This window comes from Ranitomeya variabilis, chromosome 2 (assembly GCF_051348905.1).
Source record: "Ranitomeya variabilis isolate aRanVar5 chromosome 2, aRanVar5.hap1, whole genome shotgun sequence".
Classification (NCBI taxonomy): domain Eukaryota; kingdom Metazoa; phylum Chordata; class Amphibia; order Anura; family Dendrobatidae; genus Ranitomeya; species Ranitomeya variabilis.
Genome location: NC_135233.1, coordinates 1,000,136,015 through 1,000,159,115, shown reverse-complemented (window position 1 = coordinate 1,000,159,115; position 23,101 = coordinate 1,000,136,015). Strand labels below are relative to the sequence as shown.

Below are 23,101 nucleotides of genomic sequence, written 5' to 3'. Positions count from 1 at the left end.
CTCAATCCAGAGTACGGTTAACAGGGTTGGCTGAGACCGGCCGGTCCGAAGGCACCTCCAGAGTTCCCTTTGCAGGTGGAAATCTGTGCCTACCTTCTAGCACCTGTGTGTTGTAGTACTTCCCTGCTGAGCACCACAGGATAGTCCTCACAACTGTTGTGTCTGTTTTTGATGTTCTTTCCCACAACTTATGTCTATTCTGATGTTCTCCGTCCCCCAGATGATATGGATAGGACGCACCCGTATGACGGGTAGGCCTGGAGTTCTTCCGGGACCCTAGTGACGCCCCTCTCCCACAGTTGCCCCCTATGTCTGCTTAGGTGATTTAGGTGAGACAGCCAACCTATAATTAACTGTCCTGCCGTTGGTTTGAAGTAATGCTTGGAGCCCAATACTTCCTCGGCGTTCCGGCCACTGGCTACGCGCCTCAGTAGGATGTTGCCTCGATCTTACAGCACGACTCCTACTGGTGTTATCTCCTTTTTGCTTTGATCTCGTTTCTCACTCTCCACAATAAACCTCGCTTCTTGTCCTTTCTTGAGATACCACCGCGATGTAGTGCAGGCACGGTTCCTTAACGTTCTTTCCTGTTCGCTAGGCCTCTGTCAGGATCCCACCCCTGACAGGGACCCCCCCCCCCTGAATCTTCCCCTGCAACACCCTCTGCCACAGGATGTTGCATGGTTCCAACCCAGTCAGCTTCTGTTCTCACTTTCTATCTAACCCCCAGTTTTACCAGATTGTGAGGAGTGGCCTAATACATAGCACCCTTTGCTCCCCCTGGAGGCCAGACTGTGAAGTGTATTGGTGTCTGTGATACCTGGTGAGATGAACTCCTTCAGTGCCATCAGACGTACCATCACTCCCCTTAGCGGCGGAGCATCAGTACTGCAACGACCAGGACTCTGGGGCGCTGCACCTCTTCAGAGAGAAAGAACTCTATAGCGCCACCTGTTGGAAGTAGTGATCCTACAAGTCACAATCATCCCTTTAACAGGTCTTGCAATATGACTTAGGATAAAAGCCAAATCAGAATCTCAATTTGCAGACACGGTTTTTCGGGTTATTGGCCCTCGTCAGTGCAAAGCATGAGAACTGATTTGGCTAGGTGAGAGGATCCAGACAGGAGTGACATACCAGCTCTGGCTTGTCAAGGTAAAGAGGTTTATTTGCCATGCAATGCTCCTCTGGGAAATTTCTTGTTACACACAATTTAACTGCGTAAAATGTAGAAATCTTGGTAAACTCAGTGAAAAGAAATATAATAGGCAGATTTACAGGATGGATGGATGGACAAATGGACAAAGAGATTTCTGGGTTTTTTTTCAGTCAAGATGGGGTGCAGAGTGTACATTAATGAGAAAAAAATGAACTTTTTTGAATTTACCAAATGGCTGCAATGAAACAAAGAGTGAAAAATTTAAAGAGGTCTGAATACTTTCCGTACCCACTGTACGTCTCCTTCAATCCGTCTATCATCTATTTCTTTTTTATTATTATTTTAAAAAGACTGTCCACAGGTGATATGCTGAAGAAGTATGTTTTCTAAGACTTTAATACTTGTCTATTGATGACCAATCCTTAGGATAGGTTAACAATATCAGTTTGGTTGGGGTGCAGATAGCCGTACTTCCACCAATCAGCTGACTTTAGGTTCTGCGCTGTGAGTGGTACAGCTCATTACATTGTGCTGTGATCTTCGGTAGTCCTGCAAGTCCTCTCCCATAAAAGGGAATGGAACAGAGCTTGCAGTACCATTCATGGCGACTATGCAGTGTATTGAGTCTAGTCAATTATGATTCTTTCCAATCACCTTCAGTCAGCTGATCAAGGATGATGTGAAGAGTCATACTCCCACTGATCTGACATATACCAAGGATAGGATGTAATCTTGTACCATACACACTTTGCACCTACTTGTTGGATCTCTGGAGGAACCTGCTCACACTTCTTGTTAGATAATCCACTCAACAACACAATCTCATTCTCTGCCAGTTCTTGTGATTGCATGGAGTTTATCAACTTTAGTAGGTCTGGAGACACTTCATCCAACTTCTAAAATTCAAAGTATTTGTGGTTTAGGTACATAAAAAAGTAGAAAATTCCTTTGAATTAGTAAGAGTTACGATAATATATAGTGCTAACCATTTCATTTCTCAACACAATTGACTAATTTTGCACATATTGTAATGTTATATTGGGCGCAACAGAAGAAAAAGAAATTCTGAGAAATATTTTCTATTTTAGTTTGGGCTTTCACAAAAGATCATGAGGTCCAGACAGCATTTTGGTCTGTATGGTGACACAAGGGCATTTTTTTGTTCTGTCTGATGAAGCCCCAGTAGAAAAAGTTTCAGAATCTTCGTACCATCCATGTACAAAATCTTATACAAGACAAAAAGTTAAGCAAAAAAGTTTTAGCGTGAGATCATTTTAGTTGACTTGCACTAGGTTTCTGGTAATAACATTATTTTTCAAATTTTGGTACATCTGTTATGAGCTCAAAAAAGTACAAATTGTTGTTGTTTTTCTGACAGTGTCATCAGCTAGAGGCATAGCTTAGCCATTACCGGTTATTTTCAATGCCTGAACCTGCCTAGATTTGCTATTCAGGGGCATGCAGGAAAAATTATACAACAAATTTAGGACTATGCCTCCTATTAAATTAGTTGCATTTTCCCTCTTTCCATCTTACTCTGTATTAAGACCATGGTATCAAATGTCAGACTTTGTAAAATGCTCCTTAGTCTTCAAATGGGCAAGTTCTTCTATATTAAATCAGTTTGCATGTTTGTATCTGTAGAATACTTACCTTGTAGTAAGTAAATAAATAGTAATAGTACGTGTAAATAACATAGGGTGCTTAGTTAACATTGTTTTGATAAAAAACATTAAAGCCACGACAAGGTGTACCCAATAAGGATGGTACCTAACTCTTGAAGTACACCTCACTATGTGTCAGCAGATGTAAAAATAGATAATGGCAGAGTAGGACCTCGGTCTCGACTGTTCATACCACATGCCCACTTACTGCAGGGTATTTACTAATTTTTATTCTATGTTAGATTTTGCTTTTCAGTGGCCACTGTGTGAACGCTCACCTATGCAGTTCAGTTATACCAACATATGCTCTGGCTCAGATTTATTTTGTTTTTTTGCTTTTATATCTGTGTAAAAAATGCATATACAGTAGTATTAACAAGATGTTAGCACCAGTCTATAAGAACATCCCACAGAAATGTAATAAACTGTGCGTACTGGGCATAACACAGTATATGCATTTTGCTAAGGCTCTGGCTTTGGACCTGTTAATGTGGTAAATATCAGTTGCCAATACAAGTCATAAGCATGAGCGGTGGTGTCACCACATAATATAAATTTTCATCTATACAGGTCCTTCTCAAAAAATTAGCATATAGTGTTAAATTTCATTATTTACCATAATGTAATGATTACATTTAAACTTTCATATACTATAGATTCATTATCCACCAACTGAAATTTGTCAGGTCTTTTATTGTTTTAATACTGATGATTTTGGCATACAACTCTGTTGTGAATTTGGATTCTGGGCTCCCCCGGTGGCTACTGGTGGAATTGAACTTGTGACATCATCTTCCCTGTTCACCTGTTCTGATTAGATCTGGGTGTCGCTATATAACCTGGCTTCTCTGTTAGATGCTTGCCGGTCAACAATGTTATCAGAAGCCTCTCTGTGCTTGTTCCTGCTCCCAGACATCTACTAGATAAGTTGGACATTCGTCCATGTTTTGTTTTTGTATTTTGGTTCCAGTTCACAGCTGCAGTTTCGTTACTGTGTCTGGAAAGCTCTTGTTGATCAGGAATTGCCACTCTGGTATTATGAGTTAATGCCAGAGTCCTAAAGTAATTTCTGGATGTGTTTTGTTAGGGTTTTCTACTGACCATGAAAGTATGCTTTCTGTCTTCTGCTATCTAGAAAGCGGACCTCAAATTTGCTAAAACTATTTTCCTGCTGCGTTTGTTGTTTCATCTCATATCACCGCCAATATATGTGGGGGGCCTCTGTCTCCTTTTTGGGCATTTCTCTAGAGGTGAGTCAGGTCTTATATTTCCCTCTGCTAGCATTATTTAGTTCTCCGGCCGGCGCTGGGCATATAGGGATAAAAAGTAGGACATGCTACCTGGCTACTTCTAGATGATGCGGTAGGTTTAGTTCATGGTCAGTATAGTTACATCTTCCAAGAGCTTGTTCCTATAGAGGCTTATGCTAGTTCTCTGGCCATGGAGATCATGACAGTTTGACCGGCCCACTAAAGGGTTAAAATCCTTGGCTGAGAAAGGAGAGAAATAAGAAGTCTGCTGAGAGTTTTTTTTTTTTTTTTTTTTTTTCTCTGTGCTCTTAATTGGATCACTTGCCAGTCTGTCTATGCTGCAGTCTTTCTTTTTTTTCTCTCTCCTTATAATCTTTGAATGGCTTTGTGTTCACCTGTTAATAATGGATCTTCAGAGTGTAACTGCAGGTTTGAATAATCTCACCACGAAAGTACAAAATTTGCAAGATTTTATTATTCATGCTCCGGTATCTGAGCCGAGAATTCCTTTGCCGGAATTCTTCTCAGGGAATAGATCTAGCTTTCAGAATTTTAGAAATAATTGTAAGCTATTTTTGTCCCTGAAATCTCGTTCTGCTGGAGACCCTGCACAGCAGGTTGGGATTGTGATTTCCTTGCTCCGCGGCGACCCTCAAGACTGGGCTTTTGCATTGGCACCAGGGGATCCTGCGTTGCGCAATGTGGATGCGTTTTTTTTGGCCTTGGGCTTGCTGTATGAGGAACCTCATTTGGAACTTCAGGCAGAAAAAACTTTGATGTCCCTATCGCAGGGGCAAGATGAAGCTGAAATTTACTGCCAAAGATTCCGTAAATGGTCTGTGCTTACTCAGTGGAATGAGTGTGCCTTGGCGGCTACTTTCAGAGAGGGTCTCTCTGATGCCATTAAGGATGTTATGGTGGGGTTCCCTGTGCCTGCGGGTCTGAATGAGTCCATGACAATGGCCATTCAGATCGATAGGCGTCTGCGGGAGCGCAAACCAGTGCACCATCTGGCGGTGTCCACTGAGAAGACGCCAGAAAGCATGCAGTGTGATAGAATTCTGTCCAGAAGCGAGCGGCAGAATTTTAGACGGAAAAATGGGTTGTGTTTCTATTGTGGGGATTCTACTCATGTTATATCAGCATGCTCTAAGCGTACTAAAAAGCTTGATAAATCCGTTTCCATTGGCACTTTACAGTCTAAATTTATTTTGTCTGTGACCCTGATTTGCTCTTTGTCATCTATTACTACTGACGCCTATATCGACTCTGGCGCCGCTTTGAGTCTTATGGATTGGTCCTTTGCCAATCGTTGTGGGTATGATTTAGAGCCTTTGGAGACTCTTATTCCTCTGAAGGGGATTGACTCCACCCCATTGGCTAATAATAAACCACAATACTGGACACAAGTGACTATGTGTATTAATCCGGATCACCAGGAGACTATTCGTTTTCTAGTGCTGTATAATCTACATGAGGATTTGGTGCTGGGATTGCCATGGCTGCAGTCTCACAACCCAGTCCTTGACTGGAGAGCTATGTCTGTGTTGAGCTGGGGATGTAAGGGGACTCATGGGGACGTACCTTTGGTGTCCATTTCATCATCTATCCCCTCTGAAATCCCTGAGTTCCTGTCTGACTATCGTGACGTCTTTGAAGAACCCAAGCTTGGTTCACTACCTCCGCACCGTGAGTGCGATTGTGCTATAGATTTAATTCCGGGTAGTAAATACCCAAAGGGTCGTTTATTTAATCTGTCTGTGCCTGAACATACTGCTATGCGAGAATATATAAAGGAGTCCTTGGAAAAGGGACATATTCGTCCATCGTCATCTCCCTTAGGAGCCGGTTTTTTCTTTGTGTCAAAAAAAGACGGCTCTTTGAGACCATGTATTGATTATCGGCTTTTGAATAAAATCACGGTTAAATATCAATACCCATTGCCGTTGCTGACTGATTTGTTTGCTCGCATAAAGGGGGCCAAGTGGTTCTCTAAGATTGATCTCCGTGGGGCGTATAATTTGGTGCGGATCAGGCAGGGGGATGAGTGGAAAACCGCATTTAATACGCCCGAGGGCCACTTTGAGTATTTGGTGATGCCTTTTGGTCTTTCTAATGCCCCTTCAGTCTTCCAGTCCTTTATGCATGATATTTTCCGCGATTTTTTGGATAAATTTATGATAGTGTATCTGGATGATATTCTGATTTTTTCGGATGACTGGGACTCTCATGTCCGGCAAGTTAAGAGGGTTTTTCAGGTTTTGCGGTCTAATTCTCTGTGTGTCAAGGGTTCTAAGTGCGTTTTTGGGGTTCAGAGAATTTCCTTTTTGGGATATATTTTTTCTCCCTCTTCCATTGAGATGGATCCTGTCAAGGTTCAAGCTATTTGTGATTGGACGCAGCCCTCTTCTCTTAAAAGTCTTCAGAAATTTTTGGGCTTTGCCAACTTTTATCGTCGATTTATTTCTGGTTTTTCGGATGTCGTTAAGCCATTGACCGATTTGACTAGACAGGGTGCTGATGTTGCTAATTGGTCCCCTGATGCTGTGGAGGCCTTTCAGGAGCTTAAGCGCTGTTTTTCTTCTGCCCCTGTGTTGCGTCAGCCTGATGTGACTCTTCCTTTTCAGGTTGAGGTCGACGCTTCTGAGATCGGAGCTGGGGCAGTGTTGTCGCAGAAAAGTTCTGACTGCGCCGTGATGAGGCCTTGTGCCTTCTTTTCCCGTAAATTTTCGCCCGCTGAGCGGAATTATGATGTTGGGAATCGGGAGCTTTTGGCCATGAAGTGGGCGTTTGAGGAGTGGCGCCATTGGCTCGAGGGGGCCAGACATCAGGTGGTGGTATTGACTGACCACAAAAATTTGATTTATCTTGAGACCGCCAGGCGCCTGAATCCTAGACAGGCGCGCTGGTCATTATTTTTTTCTCGGTTTAATTTTGTGGTATCGTACCTACCAGGTTCTAAGAATGTTAAGGCGGATGCCCTTTCTAGGAGTTTTGAGCCTGATTCACCTGGCAACTCTGACCCCACAGGTATTCTTAAGGAGGGAGTTATCTTGTCAGCCGTTTCTCCAGACCTGCGGCGGGCCTTGCAGGAGTTTCAGGCGGATAGACCGGATCGTTGTCCGCCTGATAGGCTGTTTGTTCCTGATGATTGGACCAGTAAAGTCATCTCTGAGGTGCATTCTTCTGCGTTGGCAGGTCATCCTGGAATTTTTGGTACCAGGGATTTGGTGGCAAGATCCTTCTGGTGGCCTTCCCTGTCACGAGATGTGCGAGGCTTTGTGCAGTCTTGTGACGTTTGTGCTCGGGCCAAGCCTTGTTGTTCTCGGGCTAGTGGATTATTGTTGCCCTTGCCTATTCCTAAGAGGCCTTGGACACACATCTCGATGGATTTTATTTCAGATCTGCCTGTTTCTCAGAAGATGTCTGTCATCTGGGTGGTGTGTGACCGTTTTTCTAAGATGGTTCATTTGGTTCCCCTGCCCAAATTGCCTTCTTCTTCCGAGTTGGTGCCCCTGTTTTTTCAAAATGTTGTTCGTTTGCATGGTATTCCTGAGAATATCGTTTCTGACAGAGGAACCCAATTTGTGTCTAGATTTTGGCGGGCATTTTGTGCTAGGATGGGCATAGATTTGTCTTTTTCGTCTGCTTTTCACCCTCAGACTAATGGCCAGACCGAGCGGACTAATCAGACCCTGGAGACATATCTGAGGTGTTTTGTGTCTGCTGACCAGGATGATTGGGTTGCTTTTTTGCCATTGGCGGAGTTCGCCCTCAATAATCGGGCCAGCTCTGCCACCTTGGTTTCCCCGTTTTTCTGTAATTCGGGGTTCCATCCTCGATTTTCCTCCGGTCAGATGGAATCCTCGGATTGTCCTGGAGTGGATGCGGTGGTGGAGAGATTGCATCATATCTGGGGGCAGGTGATGGACAATTTAAAGTTGTCCCAGGAGAAGACTCAGCTTTTTGCCAACCGTCACCGTCGTGTTGGTCCTCGGCTTTGTGTTGGAGATTTGGTGTGGTTGTCTTCTCGTTTTGTCCCTATGAGGGTCTCATCTCCTAAGTTTAAGCCTCGGTTCATCGGTCCGTATAAAATATTGGAGATTCTTAACCCTGTTTCCTTCCGTTTGGACCTCCCTGCATCCTTTTCTATTCATAACGTTTTTCATCGGTCGTTATTGCGCAGGTATGAGGCACCGGTTGTGCCTTCCGTTGAGCCTCCTGCTCCGGTGTTGGTTGAGGGTGAGTTGGAGTACGTTGTGGAAAAAATCCTAGACTCCCGTGTTTCCAGACGGAGACTCCAGTATCTGGTCAAGTGGAAGGGATATGGCCAGGAGGATAATTCTTGGGTCACTGCATCTGATGTTCATGCCTCTGATCTGGTTCGTGCCTTTCATAGGGCCCATCCTGATCGCCCTGGTGGTTCTGGTGAGGGTTCGGTGCCCCCTCCTTGAGGGGGGGGTACTGTTGTGAATTTGGATTCTGGGCTCCCCCGGTGGCTACTGGTGGAATTGAACTTGTGACATCATCTTCCCTGTTCACCTGTTCTGATTAGATCTGGGTGTCGCTATATAACCTGGCTTCTCTGTTAGATGCTTGCCGGTCAACAATGTTATCAGAAGCCTCTCTGTGCTTGTTCCTGCTCCCAGACATCTACTAGATAAGTTGGACATTCGTCCATGTTTTGTTTTTGTATTTTGGTTCCAGTTCACAGCTGCAGTTTCGTTACTGTGTCTGGAAAGCTCTTGTTGATCAGGAATTGCCACTCTGGTATTATGAGTTAATGCCAGAGTCCTAAAGTAATTTCTGGATGTGTTTTGTTAGGGTTTTCTACTGACCATGAAAGTATGCTTTCTGTCTTCTGCTATCTAGAAAGCGGACCTCAAATTTGCTAAAACTATTTTCCTGCTGCGTTTGTTGTTTCATCTCATATCACCGCCAATATATGTGGGGGGCCTCTGTCTCCTTTTTGGGCATTTCTCTAGAGGTGAGTCAGGTCTTATATTTCCCTCTGCTAGCATTATTTAGTTCTCCGGCCGGCGCTGGGCATATAGGGATAAAAAGTAGGACATGCTACCTGGCTACTTCTAGATGATGCGGTAGGTTTAGTTCATGGTCAGTATAGTTACATCTTCCAAGAGCTTGTTCCTATAGAGGCTTATGCTAGTTCTCTGGCCATGGAGATCATGACACAACTCCTGATAACCTAAAAAACCTGTCTCAATAAATTAGCATATTTCACCCGTCCAATCAAATAAAAGTGTTTTTTAATAACAAACAAAAAAACCATCAAATAATAATGTTCAGTTATGCACTCAATACTTGGTCGGGAATCCTTTGGCAGAAATGACTGCTTCAATGCGGCGTGGCATGGAGGCAATCAGCCTGTGACACTGCTGAGATGTTATGGAGGCCCAGGATGCTTCAATAGCGGCCTTAAGCTCATCCAGAGTGTTGGGTCTTGCGTCTCTCAACTTTCTCTTCACAATATCCCACAGATTCTCTATGGGGTTCAGGTCAGGAGAGTTGGCAGGCCAATTGAGCACAGTAATACCATGGTCAGTAAACCATTTACCAGTGGTTTTGGCACTGTGAGCAGGTGCCAGGTCGTGCTGAAAAATGAAATCTTCATCTCCATAAAGCATTTCAGCCGATGGAAGCATGAAGTGCTCCAAAATCTCCTGATAGCTAGCTGCATTGACCCTGCCCTTCATGAAACACAGTGGACCAACACCAGCAGCTGACATGGCACCCCACACCATCACTGACTGTGGGTACTTGACACTGGACTTCAGGCATTTTGGCATTTCCTTCTCCCCAGTCTTCCTCCAGACTCTGGCACCTTGATTTCCGAATGACATGCAAAATTTGCTTTCATCAGAAAAAAGTACTTGGGATCACTTAGCAACAGTCCAGTGCTGCTTCTCTGTAGCCCAGGTCAGGCGCTTCTGCCACTGTTTATGGTTCAAAAGTGGCTTTACCTGGGGAATGCGGCACCTGTAGCCCATTTCCTGCACACGCCTGTGCACGGTGGCTCTGGATGTTTCCACACCAGACTCAGTCCACTGCTTCCTCAGGTTCCCCAAGGTCTGGAATCGGTCCTTCTCCACAATCTTCCTCAGGGTCCGGTCACCTCTTCTCGTTGTACAGCGTTTTCTGCCACATTTTTGCCTTCCAACAGACTTACCATTGAGGTGCCTTGATACAGCACTCTGGGAACAGCCTATTTGTTGAGAAATTTCTTTCTGGGTCTTACCCTCTTGCTTGAGGGTGTCAATGATGGCCTTCTTGACATCTGTCAGGTCGCTAGTCTTACCCATGATGGGGGTTTTGAGTAATGAACCAGGCAGGGAGTTTTTAAAAGCCTCAGGTATCTTTTGCATGTGTTTAGAGTTAATTAGTTGATTCAGAAGATTAGGGTAATAGGTCGTTTAGAGAACCTTTTCTTGATATGCTAATTTATTGAGACAGGTTTTTTGGGTTATCAGGAGTTGTATGCCAAAAATCATCAGTATTAAAACAATAAAAGACCTGACAAATTTCAGTTGGTGGATAATGAATCTATAATATATGAAAGTTTAATTGTAATCATTACATTATGGTAAATAATGAAATTTAACACTATATGCTAATTTTTTGAGAAGGACCTGTATATCCTATTAGAAGGCTCTTCCCAGGCCATACATGTTGCTATATTAAGGAATGTAAGTTATCAAAGAACACTATTGAATGTTTATTAATGTGCTGCAATGTGTATGGAGAATGTGACTTACCTTTCGTAAACCTTCATAGCTTGAATTCTCTTTTAGACTGACAAAACAGATCTAGAAAAAAAAATAAGTCACTTTATAATTTTCCTGTAGTCAGACAGAGATAAATACAATAACTAAACCTGTTTATTTACGGAAATAAACTATGTATCTATTTATAAGCAATGCATAATAAATAAAATAAACAAATCTATATATTTATCAATCATTACCTAAAAAATGTTTTTACTGTTTCAAGGAATATTGTTATATTTGACTATAAAGTTGTTGTGCTGTTCTCTATTGCTAGGTTCTGCGCTTCTGCTTGTAAAAGCAGCCAGGGAGAAACTTATCACAAGCAGGATGCAGGGTTATGCTGAATCTCTGGAGTGTGAGTTTTCTTTTTCCAAAGATTTTATTTTAAGATAAACAGGCAATTCAGGAATAAGGGCGGGAAGGAAAGTGGGAGGAGGGGAGGGGAGGGACGATGAGGGTAGGGAAGGGAGAGAGAAAATGGGGACATAGGGGAACGGCATATAAACGGAACAAATAAAGCATGAATATCAATATTACACTTAATGCGATGTGACTGGATCACATATTAGATTATAAGATAAAATATACGAAAAGCCCAGAAACTCTGGGGATATGTGAGCTACTGAAACAAAGAAAGAAATAGATTGCAAGCCAATCAAGGCCAATTATATGTGAACAACAATTTAACAGTTAGTTAATGAACGAAAATATAAAATTAAATTGTATTGCACCTAGAAGTTATTAGTGAATGAGTTAAGTAATGGGTGGCGGAAAGGCCCCGTCCCATTTGCTCCACTTGTTATAGAATTTACCAAACTGATCATTAATCAGAGCGAAGTTCAGTTCATGGGATCTATGTTGCTGAAGTAATTGTAGAATGAAATCCGGATTTGGGAGTGTTTTGTTTTTCCAGTGGAAGGCGATGGTATTTTTTGCTACGAGACATAAATGAATGAGTAAAGGTTGGAGTGTCAGGTCCAAGTCTCCTAGGTTAAGGGATAGAAGGGCCATTTGAGGGGTGAGTATGGAGACTTTACTTTATTGAAAGTAGTAGAAATCCAAGACCAAATTGTTTTTACTTTAGGACATTTCCACAACATATGTAATAGGTCTCCCTTGAGGCCGCAATCCCTCCAGCAGAGGGGAGAGGTTGAGGGACCAAAGTGTGCCAGCTTTGCCGGTGTAAGATACCATCTGCTGATAGTTTTAAAGTGCGTCTCTTGAAGCGGAAATGAGATTGGGGAATGATAGGCTATGGAGAGAGCCTCTTCCCATTACTGTGGGGAAAAGGTAGAGTCCAGGGTTTTTTCCCAGGTAATCATGTAAGGGCTTTTTGACAGACTTTCATCATTGTTGAAGGAGTCGTAAAGGAAGCCATGGCTCCAGGAGATTTTATGGTGCGGGTTATTTAGGACTTTTATGGAAGCGTGGGTGAAGTTCATTTTTGAATTGAGAAATGCAAAGACATTATCTTTTAGGAGAATGAATTCTATGAAAAGGGAAGAGGGGACATTGAAGTTTTTCCTCAGCGATACGAAATCTAGGAAACTGGAGCCGTTGTGAATATCTTCCAATTTTGTAATTTTTAATTCTGACCAAATGGCAGGGAGAGTTTTATTAGTAAGGCTAAAAGTGAGAGTGAGGGGTAAGTTTTTTAGAATGGAGAATTTGTGTATCCGTCTCCCTGGTTTGGAGAGTTTGCACCATGCTTGGACAATGGCAAGGAATAAAGGATGGGCATTAAGGTTAGGAAGGTGGTTTGAGATTGCTTGAATAATAATGTTTCTTAGTTGTTTACCATTATTTAAAAATAGTTCTAAGTCGAACCAAGCTGGAGGCTCATGCTGAAAAATCAGTAGTGGGCAATAATGTTGGGAAGGCCCATACCCCCGTTCCTTTTTTCTTATATAATGATAGGGTAGAAGTCCTAGCTTTTTTTCCTCCCCACAAGAAAGTGTTTAACATGGATTGAATGTTTGTCAAAAGTAGGACAGGAATGGGCAGAGGTAAGCATCGGAGAACATATAACATTTTTGGAAGGATAAATGTTTTAAGAGTGTAATTTTTCCCCCACCTTGAAAGTTCTTTCTCTTTAAAAATTGAACAGTCCTTACTTACTGATTCAGTCAATTTTCTCAGATTTACTTTCATCATGTGATGGAGATTATTACAAAGAGTAATGCCTAAGTACGGAATCTCTGTCACACCAGTTAAGAGATGTATTTTTCTTTATTGCTTCTATTGATTCTATTTATTGCTTCTTGTTTATTATCGAGGTTAAGGGGGAGAATATTCGATTTTGACTGGTTGATTTTATAGTTGGATAAGTCTGAGAATTTGTCCAATTCGTTGAAAACCTCAGATGTAGAGTTTTGAGGGTCAGTTAGGGTCAATATGTCATCCGCAAATAGGCTGATTTTATGTTCTTTATGGTGGGTATGGATGCCCTTGATTTGGTTATTGTTACGGATGTGTTCGGCTAGGGGTTCAAGAGCCAGATTGAAAAGTAGGGGTGACAAGGGGCACCCCTGCCTGGTGCCATTTGTGATATCAAAGGGGTTCGAGGTATGGTTATTAGAGAGTATTTTTACACTTGGATTAGAGTATAATGCCATAATAGTGGTCACCAGTTTTTGATTAAATCCAAATTTGAAGAGAGTGTGTCGAAGAAAGCCCCAATCTATCCGATCGAAGGCCTTCTCGGCGTCAAGTGTAATTAAAGCTGTTGGAGTTTTGGTTGAGTTAGCGTACCTAATAGCGTTTATTGATCTCCTTGTGGCGTCTGAAGGTTGTCTCCCTTGGGTGAATCCCATTTGATCATTGACCAGTAGATTCGGGTGAAAGATACTCAGTCTATTGGCTATTAGTTTGGTGAATAATTTTATGTCTGTATTGATAGAGACGGTAATTGGTCACTAGTTCAGGGTTTCCTTTTGGTTTCGGTATAAGAACAATCGAAGCCTCAAGCATTTCTTTTGGAAATAATCCCTGGTCTGCAGCAAAATTAAAAACTTCTGCAAGGTGGGGAGATAAATATTTACTGAAGGTTTTATAGTATGAGTTGTTAAATCCGTCAGGACCTGGGGATTTGTGAAGGGATAGTTTGTTGATGGTATCTTCTATTTCGGTGGGGGAGAAAGGAGCAGACACATAAGCTAGGTCATCGGTTGAAATAGATGGGAGATTTATTGATTTGAGGTATTCCTCAATACCTGAAAGATTTGAGTGTGAGGGGGAGGAGGTTGGTTTGAGGTTATATAATTTTTGGTAAAATTGAGCGAATTCGTTTGCTATATCCTGGGGATGAGTTAAAATATCATTTTTGGAGGTGGCTACAATTCTGTTAATTCTGTTGTGGATTCTTTTATTCTTTATTCTTTTGGACATAAAAGATGTTGGTTTGTTTAGTGCGGAGTAGTATCTAAATTTAGAGGCTTTTACTGCGGCATCATAAGGAATGCAAATTAGTGATTTAAGTTTTTGTCTCAGATTTAAAAGTTCAGATTGGAGAGAGGAAGATTGAGGTTGATGGGCTAATATTTCTGATTCTTTATTATGGATTTGGCTTTGGGTTTCTAAGATTTTTCTTCTAGTCTCTTTAATTTTTGACGAGATATCAATGAGGGTACCTCTAAGTACGGCCTTGTGGGTGCACCAATTGTTGAAAGGGTTGGTCGAAGAGGATTTGTTGTCTAGAAAGAATTGAGATATTGCCTTTTCTATATTTTGCTTGTGAATGGGATTATGTATAATATTAGAGATACATCTCCACATGTTGGCTTTCTTGAGAGGGGGACCTAATTGAATTAGACGAAGGACTGGTGAATGATCAGAAAAATACTTTTTACCTATGGATACATCCAGAAGTCTGGAGAGAGTGAACACGTCCGTAAGGATTAAATCAATCCGAGATGCGGACTGGTGGACGTCGGAAAAGAAAGTATATTCTCGTGACAACGTGTTAAGGCACCTGAATGTGTCAAATAGTTCATTTTTAAAAATCAACTGGTTTAGATTTTCCGAGGGATTACGAATGTGTGAGGAAGAATCTACCGAACTATCCGGTGTAACGTTAAAGTCTCCAACGAGAATTAGTTCTCCTTTTCTAACTTTAGAAATAATTTTCAGGAGTTTGTTTAGAAAGCAAATCTGGTGACGGTTAGGAGCATATAGATTTACTAGGGTGCAAAATTGTTCATTAATTTTACAAACTAAGATGAGGTATCTTCCATTGGCGTCTTTGTATTCATTTATAGCTTCAAAGGGAGTGGAAGAACCAATCATGGTGATTACTCCAGCTTTTTTCTGAGGGCCGCAAGATTCGAAAATATGGGGGAACTTATTATGTTTAAGGTTGGGATGGTTATTAATCATGAATTTAGACTCCTGAATGCAGGCGATATCAGTATGAGATCAGTATGAGATCTTTCTAATTCCCTCCAAAGGGAGAACCTCTTCCATGGGCTATTCAAGCCTTTCACGTTGTACGAGGTCAGTTTAAAGCTCATAATAGAACTAGTTTAGATAAGGTGCAATAATGTTTAGTATATAACTGTGTAACCTGTAACAAACAATTACAATTATAGAAAATACTCAAATACTAGAATACGATCAGTAAGAATCAGGAAGAACAATTCTGTGAAGAGTGTGAGTTTTCTTAAACATCAGAGCTGAGCATGTCTTGAGTCAGCGTGGCATCATAGGAAATCAAGTTTATATTAGTGTAACCGTATCAAATTAGAAGATGAAATCAACATGGCAAACAACCTAGAAATGGCACATCAACTAAAACGGATATACACAAACCATGACCAGCCTCTGAGAGCATGAGAATATTAAAGCGATAGTTCCACCAATATGGAGGGCTGTTAATATACATTACTTATCACTGCAGTGGAGTTGGACAGGCAATGTACTACATGGTCAGCCATTTAAAAGAAAAGTAATTTCTTTTAGTGTTACAGTGTTAGTACTTTGCTGGGATTTCAGAGGTCAGAACTCTTGTAATCAACTGATCACTGGGCCGGCTTAGCTAAATAGGATTTGTATTGATGAGACATCACCTTTAAGTTTCTGTAAAATACATATCATTTACACACTAACTTCAGCTCTTTAGCTTAATGTGTTATTCCTTTTTCCATATGATGTGTTACCTGTTGCAGAACAGTGTTTATTAGACGTCAGTGGCAGTGACTGAACTATTTAATCACATACATTAAATCCTTGAATTGAAATAAATTCTTCTGCTGTCATACATCACGCTCTGTATTGTTACACGTTGAAAGCCGGCATGTGTTTCTCTCCGCGTTTACCACACTGTATTTTCTTAACCAGCGCATAATTATGTAAAGGTTTTTGTGTTTTGATCACAATTGTAAAAGCTCAGTAAGGCGGCTGTTTGTTTAAAGTCTTAAGTCTGAACTCCCCACGCAGCGCAGAAATGTGACATAGGCTCACAGCTTCACATACAACCTAGCACAAAAATAATTACTGCATTTCAACATGAACAAGAGACAAAAAAGTTGCAACTAAGATATAAAAATATAGAAAAACTAAAAAGAAACTATAAAAAATAATTTTAAATACTTGTTATGATTTTATCAACAACAGTAACCTCCATTAGTCTTTTGCAAACCTCAGGGCTATAAAAGAAACCCATTCTCTTTATTGAGACTGCTTCATTAAGTAAATACCTATATTATTTCACACCTTTGTCTAAGTCCCAGCCCATAACGGCTGACACCTCAAAAGTTCATTCTTTAACCCCTTTCTGACATTGGACGTACTATCCCGTCGAGGTGGGGTGGGCCCGTATGACCACCGACAGGATAGTACGTCCAGCGCGAACGGCGGCGCTCACGGGGGGAGCGCGGCCGATCGCGGGCGGGTGTCAGCTGACTATCGCAGCTGACATCCGGCACTATGTGCCAGGAGTGGTCACGGACCGCCCTGGCACATTAACCCCCGGCACACCACGATCAAACATGATCGCGGTGTGCCGGCGGTACAGGGAAGCATCGAGCAGGGAGGGGGCTCCCTGCGGGCTTCCGTGAGACCCCCGGAGCAACACAATGTGATCGCGTTGCTGCGAGGGTCTCTTACCTCCTCCTCGCTGCAGGTGCCCGGATCCAAGATGGCCACGACATCCGGGTCCTGCAGGGAGGGAGGTGGCTTACCAAGTGCCTGCTCAGAGCAGGCGCTTGGTAAGCCTGCAGTGCTGTGAGGCAGATCGGTGATCTGACAGAGTGCTGTGCAAACTGTCAGATCAGTGATCTGTGATGTCCCCCCCTGGGACAAAGTAAAAAAGTAAAAAAAAAATAAAATTTCCACATGTGTAAAAAAAAAATAAAAATAAAAAATCCCTAAATAAAGAAAAAAAAAATATTATTCCCATAAATACATTTCTTTATCTAAATAATAAAAAAACCAATAAAAGTACACATATTTAGTATCGCTGCGTCCGTAACGACCCCACCTATAAAACTATATCACTAGTTAACCCCTTCAGTGAACACTGTAGGAAAAAAACAAAAAACGATGCAAAAAACAACGCTTTATTATCATACCGCCGAACAAAAAGTGGAATAACACGTGATCAAAAAGCCGGATATAAATAACCATGGTACCGCTGAAAACGTCATCTTGTCCCGCAAAAAACGAGCCACCATACAGCATCATAAAAAAAAATAAAAAAGTTATAGTCCTCAGAATAAAGCGATGCCAAAATAATTATTTATTCTATAAAATAGTTTTTATCGTATAAAAGCGCCAAAGCATAAAAAAATGATATAAATGAGGTATCGCTGTAATCGTACTGACCCGAAGAATAAAACTGCTTTATCAATTTTACCAAACGTGGAACGGTATAAACGCCTCCCCCAAAAGAAATTCATGAATAGCTGTTTTTTTGTCATTCTGCCTCAGAAAAATCGGAATAAAAAGCGAACAAAAACTGTCACGTGTCCGAAAATGTTACCAATAAAAACGTCAACTCGTTTTGCAAAAAACAAGACCTCACATTACTCTGTGGACCAAAATATGGAAAAATTATAGGTCTCAAAATGTGGAGATGCAAAAACTTTTTTGCTATAAAAAGCGTCTTTAGGGTGTGACGGCTGCCAATCATAAAAATCCGCTATAAAAATGCTATAAAAGTAAATCAAACCCCCCTTCATCACCCCATTAGTTAGGGAAAAATAATAAAATTAATAAAATGTATTTATTTCCATTTTCCCATTAGGGTTAGGGTTAGGGCAAGGGTTAGGGCTAGGGTTAGGGCTAGGGTTGGAGCTAAAGTTAGGGTTAGGGTTGTGGCTAAAGCTAGGGTTAGGGTTGGGGCTAAAGTTAGGGTTTGGATTACATTTACGGTTGGGATTAGGGTTGGGATTAGAGTTAGGGGTGTGTCAGGGTTAGGGGTGTGGTTAGGGTTACCATTGGGATTAGGGTTAGGGGTGTGTTTGGATTAGGGTTTAAGTTAGAATTGGGGAGTTTCCACTGTTTAGGCACATCAGGGGCTCTCCAAACATGACATGGCGTCCGATCTCAATTCCAGCCAATTCTGCATTGAAAAAGTAAAACAGTGCTCCTTCCCTTCCGAGCTCTCCCGTGCGCCCAAACAGGGGTTTACCCCAACATATGGGGCATCAGCGTACTCGGGACAAATTGGACAACAACTTTTGGGGTCCGTTCCCTTGTTACCCTTGGGAAAATATACACTTGGGGGGCTAAAAATCATTTTTGTGGGAAAAAAAGATTTTATATTTTCACGGCTCTGCGTTGTAAACTGTAGTGAAACACTTGGGGGTTCAAAGTTCTCACAACACATCTAGATAAGTTCCTTGGGAGGTCTAGTTTCCAATATGGGGTCACTTGTGGGGGGTTTCTACTGTTTGGGTACATCAGGGGCTCTGCAAATGCAACGTGACGCCTGCAAACCAATCCATCTACAGTAAGTCTGCATTCCAAATGGCGCTCCTTCCCTCCCGAGCTCTACCATGCACCCAAACAGTGGTTCCCCCCACATATGGGGTATCAGCGTACTCAGGACAAATTGGACAACAACTTTTGGGGTCCAATTTATCCTTTGTGAAAATACAAAACTGGGGGCTAAAAAATCATTTTTGTGGAAAAAAAATTTTTTTTATTTTCACGGCTCTGCGTTATAAACTGTAGTGAAACACTTGGGGATAAAAGCTCTCAAAACACATCTAGATAAGTTCCTTAGGGGGTCTACTTTCCAAAATGGTGTCACTTGTGGGGGGGTTTAATGTTTAGGCACATCAGGGGCTCTCCAAACACGACATGGCGTCCCATCTTAATTCCAGTCAATTTTGCATTGAAAAGTCAAATGGCGCTCCTTCCCTTCTGAGCTCTGCCATGCGCCCAAACAGTCGTTTACCCCCAAATATGGGGTATAAGCGTACTCAGGACAAATTGCACAACAACTTTTGGGGTCTAATTTCTTCTCTTACCCTTGGGAAAATAAAAAATTGGGGGCGAGAAGATAATTTTTGTGAAAAAATATGATTTTTTATTTTTACGGCTCTGCATTATAAACTTCTGTGAAGCACTTGTTGGGTCAAAGTGCTCACCACACATCTAGATAAGTTCCTTAGGGGGTCTACTTTCCAAAATGGTGTCACTTGTGGGGGGTTTCAATGTTTAGGCACATCAGGGGCTCTCCAAACGCAACATGGCGTTCCATTTCAATTCCAGTCAATTTTGCATTGAAAAGTCAAATGGCGCTCCTTCCCTTCCGAGCTCTGCGGTGCGCCCATACAGTGGTTTACCCCCACATATGGGGTATCAGCGTACTCAGCACAAATTGTACAACAACTTTTGGGGTCCATTTTCTCCTGTTACCATTGGTAAAATAAAACAAATTGGAGCTGAATTAAATTTTGTGTAAAAAAAATTTAAATGTTAATTTTTATTTAAACATTCCAAAAATTCATGTGAAACACCTGAAGGGTAAATAAATTTCTTGAATGTGGTTTTGTGCACCTTGAGGGGTGCAGTTTTTAGAATGGTGTCACACTTGGGTATTTTCTATCATATAGACCCCTCAAAATGACTTCAAATGAGATGTGGTCCCTAAAAAAAAATGGTGTTGCAAAAATGAGAAGTTGCTTGTCAACTTTTAACCCTTATAACTCCCTAACAAAAAAAAATGTTGGTTCCTAAATTGTGCTGTTGTAAAGTAGACATGTGGGAAATGTTACCTATTAAGTATTTTGTGTGACATATCTCTGTGATTTAAGGGCATAAAAATTCAAAGTTGGAAAATTGCGAAATTTTCAAAATTTTCATTTTTTTCACAAATAAACGCAAGTTATATCGAATAAATTTTATCACTATCATGAAGTGCAATATGTCACGAGAAAACAGTGTCAGAATCACCGGGATCTGTTGAAGCGACAGTGGTCAAAATTGTAAAAATTGGCCTGGTCATTAACGTGCAAACCACCCTTGGGGGTAAAGGGGTTAAGCTCCTTTGTGGCTGAGGTGGACGTACCACTGGCCAAAAGCATAAGAGGTTACATTAGGTTGAATCCGCCTTAACTGGCTGAGGATCACATGTGTGAACAACACCTCCAATTCACTCGCAATAGCAGAAATCAGTCAGAAGAAGGATAAAATATATGAAATTGTAGATCAGTGAATATAATTTTTTTTTAGGACTGATGGTTTTAAAATAATTAACAGAGGCATGATCATCTTCCATCACCCACCCAGATCCAGCGCAGGTCTAGTCGGGCTCCAAATGTAGTGACTACTCTGTTACAGGACTGATGCAGCTTAGCTTGTGACTGGCAGCAGAAGTCAGGTGACTAGGTTACCTTGTCATTGGATGTTTGTTTGATGACATGTGAATAGCAGCATAGATTATACTGGGTACCTCCACCTCTACATCATGACCCAGCAATCTCAACAGATGTATAAAGAGCCACTTAGCTACCTGTATGACTCAGATTTATGTTGCAACCCGTGTACGAGCTTGGATGAAGAGTAGATCGCCAGTATTTTAACTGTGCACTTAAAAGTAAATTACCTGCTCTTTGCTGGGTTAAATCACTTAAATTAGAGTTCTAAGGATTCTTGAAAGTCATGAAAAGGTCAAACCATTGCATTCTGCAGAAGATATAAAATATAAGAGCTTCCAAGAAGATTGAAAGTAATTCATTTATAAGAGCAGCCCTGGTAATTTATTTTGTAAATGAACGCGCTCTCTGGTTTAGGAAATGTCTGCATCAGGAGATGGGCCATCTGCTATTCTACCTAGAGCATCCGTGTAATGTTGCCATCTCGGCAGGATCTACACTGGCGTATGCTGATATAAGTATTCAAGTATGTGACCCTCACGCTTATTGCCTGATTACCCTGGGGATGTGCAAACATTTAGCTTGGCAATGAATATTATACTTGAAAATCACAGTAAAACAAAAAAACACTGCAGATAGTAGAGGTGAAGAATATAATACCACAAAGTGTGGCCCCTCAGTACCCAACTGGTGACCCTCATGTGGCTGATGTGGAGTCATGGAGAGAAGACAAATTTACATGGTGCTGCTGCCTTCCCATTATCAGGCATTATGGCTCCTGTATGCTGAATCTTCTGATCAAGCGTACATAGGCTTTATACAAGTCCAACCACGTTTTAAGATAATGCCCCATTTAAAGGGGTTTATTTTTTTTTTACTATGTCTGTTTTACACATGTCCAATCTCTGCTGACTCAGAGCGGTTACAGACAGCTCCTGCTGGCAATTCTGCATCTTCCTCTGATTTCACATCGACAGACCATCAGCTTCTCTTCTGCTCTCCTTTGTTGACATGGCCTGACTGCTGATGTTATGCTGATTGACAACTGAATTTCCTCAGCCTAACTGTGGGTATCATGCTATCAAACATCATGATGCTAACAGTCTGTCGACAGAGCAGCCAGGAAGAAGAAGAGCTGTTTTGTTGATGTGAAGCAGCAGAATCGCTGGCAGGAGCGGTCAGTGAACGGCTATGGGTAGAACAGGCAGGTAGTTAACAGCTACCTGCCTGTTAGTTGTTAAGCTCATATTAATAAAAAAAATGTCCTGGAAATACCCTTTAATGTTATGTAAACAAGCCAAACATCTACAGTATGTGGACACACTTTGACCCAGCTCTGGATGAATGTGATGGGTTGAATTTTAATGGAGTCAATGGCCTCATGTGAGAACACCCACGATATCTTGTATTGTTTTTTTTGCTCAAAGTTCATTTTTCCGCTTTAGTTTTTTTCTCATCTGGGTTTCAAGAGCCGTAACTTTTTTTTTTATAGTTTGTCAGTGATATAGCCATAATAAAATTTTGAATGGCTACATTCATTTTACCTTAAAATGTACTGGAAAACATGAACAAAAATTCAAATGCAGTGAAATTGCAAAAAAAACCCCAAATGCTGTGATTGTTATTTTGGGTTTTGCCTTTATGGTGTTCATTGTGTGATTAAAATAACCTGTCAACATTATTCTTCAAGTCAGTAATATTCTCCAAGTCAGTAACTTAATTTAATAATGAAAAAATTCTTAAATCTGTATGGATCTATGTGAGGGCTTGCGTTTTATGTCCTGATTTGATGTTTTTATTGATACCATCTTGGGGTACATGTGAAATGTTTATCGATTTTTAGTGCAGTGAACAAAAAATAGCAATTCTGGCATTCCGATTTCTTTTTTTTTTTTCCAGTGTTTAACATATAGTTTAAAACATGTGCATTTGCTGTATTTCTTTACTTTTGAACGTGGTAAAATGGGTGATTTAAACTTCTATATATGCTGTATATATATTGTGAGGCTGTGGCCTCTGTTACAGCTAGGGGGCGCTATTGTTCTCCCCAGGTTGTGCATGCAGATGGATGAAGTCCATAGGTGTGCATGAGAGTCACGGATTTCAGATCCGGGTTTTCCATGTGGCTGAAGGCCACAGGTTTGTGTGTGTTTTAAAAGCCCTGCAGTAAGGTCAGGTGTGTGTCAGGTGTGTGAGGTGCACGTCAGTGTCATTCTGTTGTGTGCTTGTTATGGACAAGACTAAGGTAGAAGGGGGAAAACTGACCCTGCACTATGACTAGGCTGAAACCCTACAATGGAGTGGGCGACCCATTCCTTGCGAATAGACCCACCGACGATCCTAGGTTAATCTCAAGCGAAGACCTATAGATAAGGGGAAGGGGTTCTCTAAGAGAACTAAGGACTGGGTACAAAAAACGGGT

General features: G+C 41.5%; 1 protein-coding gene across 4 annotated transcripts in view; it reads right to left on the bottom strand.

The window, feature by feature from the left end:
• The window catches only part of SPHKAP (SPHK1 interactor, AKAP domain containing), a 450,379-nt gene that overhangs the window by 81,672 nt on the left and 345,606 nt on the right, over positions 1-23,101 (bottom strand). For all 4 annotated transcript variants that reach the window (XM_077291146.1, XM_077291148.1, XM_077291147.1 and 1 more), the window contains 2 exons: positions 10,847-10,897; positions 1,918-2,055 (listed from right to left, as the gene is read on the bottom strand). In XM_077291146.1, the coding sequence (XP_077147261.1) occupies positions 1,918-2,055; positions 10,847-10,897 (189 nt within the window). The remainder of the gene's footprint in view (positions 1-1,917; positions 2,056-10,846; positions 10,898-23,101) is intronic.